Source organism: Bicyclus anynana, chromosome 3 (genome assembly GCF_947172395.1).
Source record: "Bicyclus anynana chromosome 3, ilBicAnyn1.1, whole genome shotgun sequence".
NCBI lineage: Eukaryota > Metazoa > Arthropoda > Insecta > Lepidoptera > Nymphalidae > Bicyclus > Bicyclus anynana.
Window position 1 is genome coordinate 10,044,855 of NC_069085.1, and position 13,366 is coordinate 10,058,220.

The 13,366-nt window shown below is 35.8% G+C and overlaps 1 protein-coding gene across 3 annotated transcripts; it reads right to left on the reverse strand.

Annotated features, from left to right (window-relative positions):
- Window positions 1–410: 410 nt before the first annotated feature.
- Window positions 411–12,137, reverse strand: LOC112049385 (ankyrin-3-like). 3 transcript variants are annotated; one of them, XM_024087244.2, is made up of 10 exons: window positions 11,921–12,137; window positions 11,532–11,727; window positions 10,411–10,894; window positions 9,669–9,826; window positions 8,246–8,421; window positions 7,817–7,967; window positions 6,746–6,870; window positions 5,898–6,027; window positions 4,248–4,431; window positions 411–3,079 (listed from the first exon to the last, which is right to left on the reverse strand). In XM_024087244.2, the coding sequence occupies exons 2-10, from the start codon at window positions 11,623–11,625 to the stop codon at window positions 2,701–2,703; spliced, it is 1,881 nt and encodes a 626-aa protein (XP_023943012.2). In that variant the 5' UTR covers window positions 11,626–11,727; window positions 11,921–12,137; the 3' UTR covers window positions 411–2,700. The 3 variants fall into 3 exon arrangements, with proteins under 3 accessions (XP_023943012.2, XP_052747368.1, XP_052747367.1); XM_052891408.1 differs by having other exon boundaries at window positions 11,844–12,137; XM_052891407.1 differs by having other exon boundaries at window positions 11,532–12,137.
- Window positions 12,138–13,366: the final 1,229 nt, after the last annotated feature.

Sequence of the window (13,366 nt, forward strand, 5' to 3'; positions counted from 1 at the left end):
GCGGGTGGAAAACCGATACTTAAAGTCCTTCAGCGATTGTTCAATTCCGTCATTCACGAGGGCACGACGCCTGAGGCGTGGCATAGGAGCGTGGTGGTTCTGTTCTTCAAAAAAGGTGACAACACCTTGCTGAAGAATTACAGACCCATCTCGCTGCTAAGCCATGTTTACAAATTGTTCTCGAGAGTCATTACGAATCGTCTCGCTAATAGATTTGACGACTTCCAGCCTCCCGAACAAGCCGGTTTCCGAAAAGGCTTTAGTACCATAGACCACATCCATACGCTGCGGCAGGTTATACAGAAGACTCACGAGTATAACCAGCCACTTTGCTTAGCGTTTGTGGACTATGAGAAAGCCTTCGATTCGGTGGAAACCTGGGCTGTGCTAAGGTCATTGCAGAGATGCCGAATTGATTACAGGTATATTCAAGCGTTGAAGTGCTTGTACGAAAACGCCACTATGTCAGTCCGTATTCAGGATCAGACTACGAGGCCAATCCAGTTGCAGCGAGGAGTGCGTCAGGGAGATGTGATCTCTCCGAAGCTATTTACCGCCGCATTGGAAGACGTCTTTAAGCTTCTGGACTGGGGCGGACTTGGCATCAACATCAATGGCGAGTACATCACTCAACTGCGGTTCGTGGATGATGTAGTCATCATGGCACAGACTCTGGATGACCTTAGTACTATGCTCAATGACCTCAGCAGCGTTTCTCAACAGGTGGGCCTGAAAATGAACATGGGCAAAACAAAAATAATGTGTAATGCTCATGTATCGCTCCACCCAGTTATAGTTGAGAACGCTGCACTCGAAATTGTAGACGAATACATATACCTAGGACATATGATCCAGTTAGGTAGGTCCAATTTCGAGAAAGAGGTGAACCGTCGAATCCAACTCGGCTGGGCTGCATTCGGGAAACTTCGCGACATCTTTTCGTCCGAAATTCCTCAGTGCCTGAAGACAAAAGTCTTCGAACAGTGCGTGTTGCCAGTGATGACCTATGGTTCCGAGACTTGGTCGCTAACTATGGGCCTCATAAGAAGGCTCAGAGTCACACAGCGGGCGATGGAACGAGCTATGTTAGGAGTATCTCTGCGTGATCGAATCAGAAATGAGGAGATCCGCAGAAGAACCAAAGTCACCGACATAGCTCAACGAGTTGCGAAGCTGAAGTGGCAATGGGCGGGGCACATAGTGCGAAGAGCCGATGGACGTTGGGGTCCCAAAGTGCTGGAATGGCGACCCCGCACTAGTAAGCGCAGTGTTGGCCGACCCCCCACCAGGTGGACTGACGACATCAAGCGAGTCGCAGGGATTCGCTGGATGCAGGCGGCTCAGTATCGTGATGTTTGGAAGTCCCTACAAAAGGCCTATGTCCTGCAGTGGACGTCCATCGGCTGATATGATGATGATGATGATGAATTTAAAGTTATAGCTAAATGTTCTATTATATAAACTAATATCACAAAACAATACATTTTTAGATTCGCGTCATGGTACAGCACAACCACACAATATTTTTATTTAATTTAAAATATGCACCCCATAGACAGATAAATAAATAGACAAATGATTGGCGTGCCGTTGTAAGTAAAGTTATAAATTATTGTTATATACATATACAATTTGACATACTAACACTACATTAAACCAGTTTTTCACTAACTTACAGGTTGCCACCATAGCCGTAGATTGGGGGGGGGGTGGTCTTTACTTCTCTGTCTACAATGCAGTCATTAGAACATTTTTTTTAATACAACCAATATTTGTTTTACCCTCCAACTTGTCTAGTGAACATCGTATTAGGACATAATGATGTTGATTCCAGCCTTCTAATCGATGAGTTATTGGCGCTTTTAGTGTTAAGACTATTGAAGATTATAGAGTGGTACAAATACTTGATGCGAACTACGAGTAGTATACTATACACCTACTTAAATAAAATATTCCCTGCAACGCCTTTGTCAACTAATGACCTTGTGTACATTAATTTAGGTAATTTTGGTACTAAATATACAGACTCTTATTCATACCTATATAACTACGACTAGGAGAATAGTTTTAGATCGAATACAGTGCATGGACCCGATGGATTCCCAATTATTTTCATGACTACAACATACGTAAGGAGAAACGATATTTTTTTTTATCCGGTTGTTGTAAGGTTTCATTATTTTATTTAAAAATAACATAACACTGGCTGTTAGGCCATAATATTCGAAAGGACACAGTTTTATTGAAATAAATCATTACGAAGTTCCATAAATATCTATTCTACTGATTATTTTATCAAACAAATCAAGTTTTTGTGGAAAACGTTTTTCAATAAAATTTCAACACAAGGTGTAAGCGTTGTTCCCTCGACAGTAAAACATGTTTACTTCTTTCTTAACCGACTTCCAAAAAGGAGGAGATTCTACGTTCGGCTGTATGTATGTTTTTTTATGTATGTCCAACGATAATTCCGTAATTTATAAACCGATTTTGAAAATTTTTTTTTATTGTTTTATAGTTCCATCTGAACTTAAGTAGAGTACTGCATCTTGACCCAAATTTCAAGTTATAGCCCCGTAAAATTCAAGGGCCTTTTAAGATCACTTCGAATATTTGTCATCCCTCGACAATAGATAAATCTACTAGATATTGACTAGAAATTGTAATCTAATTTTCTCAACGAAGGACTAAAAAACGCATTTAGGTACAATAAATGTCCGTGTTACCTTCATCTTCCAACATTAGAAAACATTTTAAACTCTTCGGTAATGGTAGAGAGTGGACATAGTTAAACAAGGGTCTATTCTTACAAAATCGCCGTAGTGTTATTCTACACAAATCGAATAGACTAGGTGGGTGTTTACAAATATTGTAGAGCCATTTTTTAGTTGTACCCTCTTTGGGTATAGAGTTATTTGGATCTGGTATTGGGATATGGTGGCCCGCTTTTAGGAGCAAACTAGCAAGGCGTATGGAGCGTCTTCGACTAGCGATGGATAGGTTGTCCAAGCCGCATGAATGTAAATCGCATGCATTTACGTCACACCCATGACGTATTAATAACACCGCTGCTAGGTCTCTGAAACGTTAAAAAGTAAGTCTTGGTATTATCAATACACAGAGTGAGTCTTTACAAGCAGGGTGGTGAAGCCGGTGAAACCATAAAAAACCAAACGTCATCAAACATATATCTACTAACTTTTTTCATAATTTGTATTTCAAAATTGAACACTAACAACAATTACGTAAATTAATACAATCTATACTTTTAATAAATCTGTAGAGAGGTCAATTCTGTAAATGAAATATATTTCAAAAATTACTATCAGGGGGTTATCGATACTGATGACAAAAATGCAATCAGTAAAATTTTTGTCTGTCTGTCTGTATGTTCGTTATAGAAACAAAAACTACTCGACGGATTTTAACGAAACTTGGTAAAATTATTCTTCATACTCCTGGGCAGGTTATAGTATAGGTACTTTTCATCACGCTACGATCAATAGGAGCAGAGCAGTGAAGGGAAATGTTTGGAAAACGGGAGATGTTACTCCATTTTTACAGCGATGCTATTATAAGGGTTGGATTAAAGAGGTCTAAGGACAGACGAAGTCGCGGGCGTCCGCTAGTAATCAATAATTACCAATAAAAAAATACTCCATCTTATTTCTCTAGTTATTGTGAACAATTTTTAAAATATTTAAAAATATAAGACGCCATTTTCTTGAATAATATTGAAAATTACTGATGCGACTCTTCATGTCGCACTGACTCGAGAATGTATTCGTTTTTGAATTTCGTATTTGTGACGGGTATGACACCGTCATTTTGGGTTGGTTAATCTGTGCTATTCAATAATAATTATTATCACCATTATCTTGAGTTTAATATTATTACCTGACGTTTCGAAAGAGCTTGTAAACTAAGCCTATTTGAAATAAATGAATTTTTGACTTTAACTTATATTATCCCCGCAATCCTACGGGAACGGAAATCACGCGAGTAAAACCGCGCGGCGTCAGCTAGTCCATAATGTTTGTGGACATGTGCCTAATATGTTTCAGATAAGCACAAAGCTAAGGTGGACTGACGACATCAAGCGAGTCGCAGGGATTCGCTGGATGCAGGTGGCTCAGTATCGTGATGTTTGGAAGTCCCTACAAAAGGCCTATGTCCTGCAGTGGACGTCAATCGGCTGATATGATGATGATGATGATGAAGCACAAAGCAGATGAGAGAAAACTTACTTTTGTAGTAACAGAGCTCTATTAAGTGCTGTGTCGCCGGTAAGAGCGGTGGAGTTCAAGTCAATCTTGTATTCTATCAAACAGACGAGCAATTGCTCAAATTCCTCAGCGCTTTCTATACTCTCCACTGCTATGTGTAACGCACTTGCACCCGTTATACTATTGCAGGAATTGACATTGGCTCCTAAAACAATACATAGGTACAAACTCAGACCAATTATAGAAGGACCTGTATCATACTCATAGTCACGAACAAAATTTTCTGTCATTTTCTGAAGAAAACGAGCTTATATTTGGTATATATCTTGTACTAAGTTTTTGCCCGTTTTTTACACAATAGAGATGATGACAGTTTTTTAAATTGTATATAAATTAAGAGTATACTAATAGCAAAGCAATTTTGTAAAAGGAACAGGGTATCTGCGATCATTACTTTCGGAGCTACAGGGATTTAAAGAGTCAGATTTGCGGCGCTGTCGCGGATCCCTGAAAAACGCTCCATACAAAATGGCTCGAAATAATGACGTCATAGGCAATGTAATGATCGTTAGATTTGTATGCGCGTTCAAACAAAATTACTAATATCCTTGTTATTTGTGCGTTTATGCTCATAGTTCATATATTAAAAAATGTCACATTTAATGTAAGGAAGCTAAAACTGTATGAATTTTCATCTAATTACGATAAAATATTTTTAATAGTTTTTGAAATTTTATAATCTCATTTATTTTGCAAATATCCAGACAATCTTTGCTTTTTATGTATAAATTAGTTAACATTGACCCTATTTACCCGAATGTATCATAAAAATCAATATATTCAAACCTAGTCATCATCCCCATTCAATTACACAAAAAAATATTTTTACGGAGCTCTTTAACCGACGAACACGTTTACAACTATTTAACATCGATACTATACAGTTTTTATAATCGCATTAGATCGTTGATCATATACTTTGGCAGAAAAGTAACGTCTAGCGAGGCAGGTCTTATACAATAATTGGTCTGAGGGTACAAATGAATTTATTATGAAACACGGCTAAATCTCACGTGATACAACGCCCGACTTGTTTCGAATATTGATGCCATGAATGCCGCCATCCAGACTGGATTGTGCCGCGTAGCTAGAACTAGCTCATGACTAAGGTCCCCGTATGGGTTCGAAAGTCGAGCATACCGACGTTCTAAACAGTAACTTTAGCCGTGTTTCATTATAAATTGATTCATACAAATATCAAAATTCCATTACTTTTTATTCGATAAAAGAAAAAAGTCTCAAGAAAGATCTATAAAGAGAGTTGAAATAAATATAGGTATATTACTTATACCTATTTTTTTTTACTTATACCTATATATAAATATAGGTCTAAGTAATAAAACTGTGCTATTCAAGACTAAATATCTATCTCTGTATTTGCTCTTTACTTGAGTTATTTCTTTTTGTCCTTGAGATAAACGATCGCTATCAAAACTTATTAACAAATGTCATTGTTATTCCTTATATGATATGGCAGTTTAATCTGTATTAACGTGTATTATTGAGCCAGATAAAAAATTGAGATACTTGATACCTGTCACCTGCACCACGTTACAAAGAAAATATAGTATGGATGGTACCTATTCCACAGCAGTTTTTGCAACACCTCACCTTTTTCCAGAAGTATCCGAGCAACAGCAGGCTGAGCCAACCTCGCCGATAGAAGCAACGGCGTATCACCATTGTCATTGTGTAAATTTATACCACCGCCTAGATTTGCGAGCATTCTGACTATGTCCTCCTAAAATGAAAAAAAAGATAAGCCAGATTATTTTAAAGAGTAACAATGCTATTTGTGAAAGAAATCTCCCACCACACAATCTATTACCAAACTTTCACAGATTAAGAATGCTAGGCTTTTGGCTGGTGGGAGGCTTCGGCCGTGGCTAGTTACCACCCTACCGGCAAAGACGTATCGCCAAGTGATTTAGCGTTCCGGTACGTTGCCGTGTAGAAACCGAAAGGGGTGTGGATTTTCATCCTCGTCCTTAAAGTTAGCCCGCTTCCATGTAAGACTACATCACCACTTACCATCAGGTGAGATTGTCAAGGGCTAACTTGTAAACAATAAAAAAAGGCAGATGGAGCTCATGGTGTCGTAACCGCTCCAAATACTTTGTGAACAGTTTTGAAATATTTAAAAAAACTGTTCGTAAAATCTAAAAAATTAAGATGGAGTATTTTTTTATTGATAATTATTGGTTATTATATCAATTTACGTTATTGTTTTTAGTGTTAAATTTTGAAATACAAATTATGAAAAAAGTTTGTATACCTATGCGGATGTCAAGGAGACGCGTAACATTTGTTTTTAATGGGTTTCATCGCCTTCACCACGCTGCTTGTAAAGACTCACTCTGTATGATCTTTACTCTGTGCAAACTTTGTATACTTATGTAGAAATAAATAACAATTAATATAACCTATACCTAACTATGGTAACTATACCATAACCTTACCTGTCGTTGTATAATAGCGTTATGCAGTAATTTGTGCGAGTGAGTCACTCTAGCTCCGGATAAGAGAAGAACTTCGACCACTTGAGTGTACCGCTGCCATACAGCCTCGCAAAGAGGTGTGTAACCTGAAAATATACACATCTAGAGTTTGGCTAATGGAAGTACATAATGAAATCGAAAAAAAAAACAAATTTAAAACGAAATTTAAGGCGTTATAACAAAACAATAGTGCATTTAAGAGCGCGCAGCGCGTCGGTACGATATGGATAAAATTCAAAGCGCAAACGAGACGCCGAATTATGACTTTCACGTGAGTGAAAAGCACGGAGCGATTGACGCACGACGCAAATTTTATGACGTGAGCGCCAAAACCATTTTTACCTAATTGCAAGTAAACTAAACTACATAACGAAAAACAAAATGGCCATGTTCAAGATATATATCAAATTTTCTATACAAACAAAAATTTAAGAAAATACCTTTACCTGAGATTGAAAGCAAAATGTGAGCAAAACATGTATTTTTCAAAAAAAATAAACTATCGAGAGAAGTTTTACAAATTGTGTATTTTGTATAGTCATAACGAAGCTAAAACTTTGAAATATCATTTACCCAAATATCAGGCTCCTAACTTTTCCAGAATCTGAGATCCAGAACCATTTGTAACCACCAAATTACATATTGCACACTCTTAAATAACTCGAGTTTTGTACGTATACATGTTTTCACACATTTACGTTTTTTTAAATAAATATTAGTAGATATTTTTCTGAATTTGCCAGGCAACTCTCTACTTTCATTAGCCAAACTATATCACACACAACTGTCCATCAGTTGATTGTGATGATGGTGGTAAGACATTTAATATATAACAAACTCAGGTTTGTTATACCATAGATAACACAAGAGCTTTTATAGCTTTAGGAAAATTGAGAAAAACAACCATTCCTAAAATGGTTATGATACATATAGATGCGGTAGGTACAAAGTTGACTTAGTGAGTACAGTCTAAGAAAGGGAAATAGCAACTTTTATTTAACAGAAGACAAGGACTTATATTTTTGTGCATACCATGAATTTCTTCGCCATTAACATTTGCTCCGACAGATATCAGATACTGCACAACATCCACGTGACCCCGTCCGGCTGCTAAGTATAAAGCGGTACGTTCACTTGTGTCGCGCGCCTCTAAGTAAGCTCCATTACTGGCTAATATTTTCACCTTAAAAGATTAAAGTAAAATTAAATAAAAAAATATTAAAAAATATAAAAATAGAATTTGAAATAATTTTTTGCAAGCAATGTTTGCTACATTGCTTGCAATATCACTTTTATCTAATAATGTTACAAAACAAATATTTACATTTTCAATCTAATCTAATCTAATTAAAACGATTTTTCTTAAGCTGTGCATGTTAGTTCATAAGTTGAATTTTTTGTATATGTCAAACTATGTAAAAGTAGCAGACTCAATCAATAAAAAAAAATTCTCATACCTACCAATTCTAGGAATCCCCTTGACGCAGCAAAATGTAAGGGTGTCATTTTTTCATGAGTTTTGTAGTTGACATGACTGCCGGCAGCCAAAAGTTGTTTTACTATCTCTGCGTGATTCCTCATAGCAGCAATGTGGAGAGACGTTAACCCATCTCCTGCTGTTATATCTACTTTACACCCTGCAGATTTAGACATTGTACTTAATTACAGAGCCATGATAGCCCAGTGGATATGACCTCTGCCTTCGATTCCGAAGGGTGTAGGTTCGAATCTGGTCCGGGACATGCATCTCCAACTTTTCAGTTATGTGCATTTTAGAAATTAAATATGACGTGTCTCAAATGGTGAAGAAAAAACATCGTGAAGAAACCTGCATACCAGAGATTTTTTTAAATTCTCTGTGTGTGTGAAGTCTGTCAATCTGCATTGGGCCGGCGTGGTGGACTTAGCCCTATCATTCTGAGACGAGACTCAAGCTCAGCAGTGAGCCAAATATAGGTTGATAATGATGATTTTGATAATGTACATAATTACAGAGATGTGAAGATATAACTATTCATTAATTTGAAGTGTTCCTCTTAAATATGACCTAAGTAAAAATTGTCATGTACCATACCAGCAAAATCTCTAACCAGCTTAAAGATCTTGACTTTAGTGGAACTGCAATAAGTTCTACATTGGAAAGGGTGTACAAAGCTACTCTAATAAGATCATGTCAAACTTGGTTGGGCTGGAGGAACAGATTAACTGGTTTTAAAGGACTCTAACCCCACACCTGAGTCACAAGTCTGGGGCTCAGAGTTTTTTTCTCTGTTACACGGTGGATCTGGCACTAGCAATTTAATGGAATCAGTTGCACATAACTACTTTTTTATATAGAGAGTAGAGCAGGTGTCAACATGGGAGCCTGTCTGTGATTGAACAAGTCTGTCTGTGGTCGAAGGGATGATGACGGTTTTTTAAATAATATATAAATTAAGAGTATGCTAATAGTAAAGCAATTTTGTAAAAGTAACAGGGTATCTGTGATCATTACTTTCGGAGCTAAAGGGATTAAAAGGGTCAGATTTGCGGCGCTGCCACGGATCCCTGAAAAACGCCTCATACAAATTGAATATGAACTACGAGACATATGAACTACTGATTGTTAGATTTGTATGGGCGTTCAAGCAAAATTACTAATATATTTGTTATTTGTGAGTTTAATATGAATTTTCATCTAATTACGATAAAAGATGTTTTAATAGATTTTGAAATTTTATAATCTTAGTTATTTTGCAAATATCCAGACAATCTTTGTTTTTTATGTATAAATTAGTTAACATTAGGCTTATTTACCCGAATATATCATAAAAATCAATAAATACCTAATCATCATCCCCATTGCAAAGGCACAAACTAAGTTATGAGGTGTGTATTGTGATACCTGCATCTAAAATTAATCTAACAATTCCACAATGTCCTTGTTCTGCTGCATAATGTAGTGCTGTCCTCATAAAAGCATCTTGTTGGTCAATTCCATTTGTCACCACTGATGCGGAAGCAATTGCAGCACCAGTGCATTCCAAAATTGCTGCATACCATCTGGAAGTTTCACAGAATTTGCAGCTTAATACAAGAGTTAAAAAAGAAAGAATGAGATTTTTTATGTCATATAGTATATTAACACTGCTGCTACCATAAAAATGGCATTGAACAAATAGAGAGCTGGTAAATATTGCTACAATTCTAGAAATATCAATGTAATATAATCGTATGTCTCAAATGAAAAAGGAAGAAACATTCAGACTATCACAGTTTCACACAGACAGAGTTGAGAAGTTGGTAGTATTTACACCATCAAACCATTGTATTATATCATTAAAAGAAATATGCCTGGCTCTACACAGGCCCTTAAAAATTAGGTAGGGCTAGTGATTTTCTGATTCTCATAATTTAAGGCACACAGTGTAAACATTTTGCACTACACAAACACTGATATAGTTGATGCAATATTTATGACATCTCAGAAATTAGCTGCAGCAGTTGCTAGACGCAGGTCATACATAAATTATGCTAAAATCAAGATGCAATGTCATGTAGGTGGAAGGCACTTTTAGTGTGATGCCCTGCCTACATCTAAAATCTTGTATTGATTGATATCATAAAGATTGCATCATACTACTTACTTATACATAGATGTCCATGTTTCATCTTCACTTGTGCTTGGTGCTACATTAACTATTTCCTCATCCCACTCCAACTCAGCTTGCGGTGTGGATGCTAAAGAGGAAGGGCTGATTGGAGACTTGCTACCACCAATACGACTTTCATCACTACTGGAGCCGTCACTGTGTATAAAAACAAAATAACCCTGATTTTTTTCAGGAGTCTGACCTCTCAATGAATCATTTTCATCTATCTGAGTCTCTTTAAAAGTTCTATCACTTAAGTTTTTGTATTTAACCACTGTCTCCTCACATTCACTGCTATTTAATTTCCTCTTATGTGATTTTGAATATCTCTTCTTAGTACAACCTTGTGAAGGTTTCTTTATTGTGCTGTTAGCAGTACAGGCATCTATTAGTGCCTTGACAATAGCCATATTTCCTCCTTTAGCAGCCTCTCCCATTGATGTTTTACCGTGACAAGTTATTTTATTTGGGTTTGCACCTGGAAAATTTTAATATTGAATATAAATATAGAACTGTAGGTAAGAGATCTAGGTTGGGTAATAAAATATTGGTTTTTTTTCCTTATTTTTGTGTAAACTCTCAATAGCATTGAGAATTAGGTTGTGTTACAACCCAGTACCTAGGAGAGCTTGCTGGGGAGCATGCATCTTAATCATTATTATCTGATAGAGGTTCCAGGGGCATAGCTACCACCGTTATCTGTATCAATGATATGGGACTACAGGGGCTGTTCACTTTTAAACACAAAAATTAGGAAATCCACAATCTCTCTTAATTCCTTGCTTAAGCATGCATCTAAAAGATGTAAACATCCTAGGTTAAGTCATAGTCATATTTATTTTGAGCGAGCATTTTTGTTTCTTTTGTAAGAAATCTTTACCCTTCATTAATTGGGCCCCCCAACTAATTTTGATGCAGGGCTCCTCTAAGGCACGCACCTGCACTAAGTGGTTCTAACAGACATACAGAATCACCATTAGCCCACGTTAGAGCATAAAGGTGGATCTAATTTCCAAAATCCCCTGTCCTGGAAAGAAAGAGGCCTCTTTCTATACATGACAGACAAGGCCATTAAAAATAGATTGATAAATTACAGTTAAAAAAAAATTACCTACCTAGAGACACAAAGTGTAAAACAGTATCGAGGTTGTCTTGAAGCACTGAATCATATAATCTGTCTTCTAATGATTGTTCCATATTTCTAAACATGTTAAAAATCTAATGTAACAACTCGAAAAAATTATTCAAACTTTGTTTAATTTACTCAATGTATCCCCTCAGCTTTATGGGTATATTAACCCTATGAAAACACTGAAAAGTGAATAAATACTCTTTAGCTTCGAAGACGATGAAGGCTGCAAGTATTCTGGATCTCATGGACTGCAGCCAGGGATAGATAGTGTTTAAGGACCCGAAGAAGAGTTTACCCTCAGTTTTAGCTAACTGTTACCGTAACGCTAAAAACTCATTTCCTATGAAATACTATAAAATCTTGTTTGTTTACATTTTTTTACTTAAGTTATTTTATTATATTGCTTTACACACGCAAATGACTTATATTTAAGCAGTTATTTAATTACGCTTTAAAATTATGTTTTGAGATCACTTCTATTTACAATTATAATAATACACAGCAATATAATATTTAGAACAAGGAACGAGTAATCTTAAAACTTTGATTAAGAACTTGAATTTGATTTTTGAATTAAAAACAAATCGATTATTGGACCACAGATTATTAGAATTGAACATAAAACATTCAACATTGCATTAAAGTCTGTGCTGTCTACAGATTAATAAGATACTACGTGGTGTTGTAAAAAAAAAAACGTAGACAGAAAATGTAAAAAAAATTGTACCGCCGAATCTAAAGGTACAATATCTTAATTTAATGCGGATGACATTTCCATATATTTTTTCCATAGATTTACGATTCGGTACAAGCTTTGACACCTATATATAATGGACCTGTGGCATTTTACGTCAAAATTAGTCAAGGATTTAATTTTTTAAAGAATAAATGAAATTTTTTCGTAACCTCTCTAACTTAAAGAAAGTTACCTTAATGGAGCGAGATAGATATTTTTTAAGTCATTGCGTAAAGAGGTTAGACATATTTTACATGACAACATCAATTATGTCAGTTGTGACCAAATTATCTTTTGATTTTGGTGACTCAAAATGGCAATTGTTGTGGTTCCGGTGTAACGGTATTCGAAATATTACGGAAATAATAACCAATAAGCTTGTGAATCGCAAAATAAATTAAATATTATACAATGGTGAAGTGCGCAGTTGTTGCCTGCACCAACAAAACCCAAACAACACTAGGGGGAATCTTTGATTTTTCTGTTGATATTGAGTATTTTAATGGTATTTTTTTTTTAATTTGTCCCATTGACTAATTTAAAGCTTTACCATATGTGGTTTTATGGGCAATCCTTTAAAGAATTGAATTATTTCACGAGTTTTGGTTTGACCGTATACGTAGTGTTGGGAAAGTATTGTTTACAATACCGATGAATAGTGAACAATTGATTTGTTTCGCTATATCATCGAGATAAGCGAAAACGTATAAATTAATAAATTATTTTATGTTCTATAAGTGTAGTTATTTTATATTTTTCAGATTTCCAAAAAATCATAATTTAAGACAAAAATGGCTAAACAGCATTAACAGGCCTAATTTCAAGCCATCACGATACAGCTGCATATGTAGTGATCATTTTAAGAAGGATCACATTAATTTAACATTATGCTTTCCGCGCCTCAAAGACAATGCCTGTCCATCATTCTTCGTATTCATTCTTGTTTGTGATAATATAGGAATTCCCTCATTTTAAAATATCTGAATACTAGCAAATTTTGTAAGAGAAAGATATCATTCACAAATTTGAAAAAAGATTTTGCTGGTTGGTTGCTTTATGTACTCATATAAATACTAATGTTG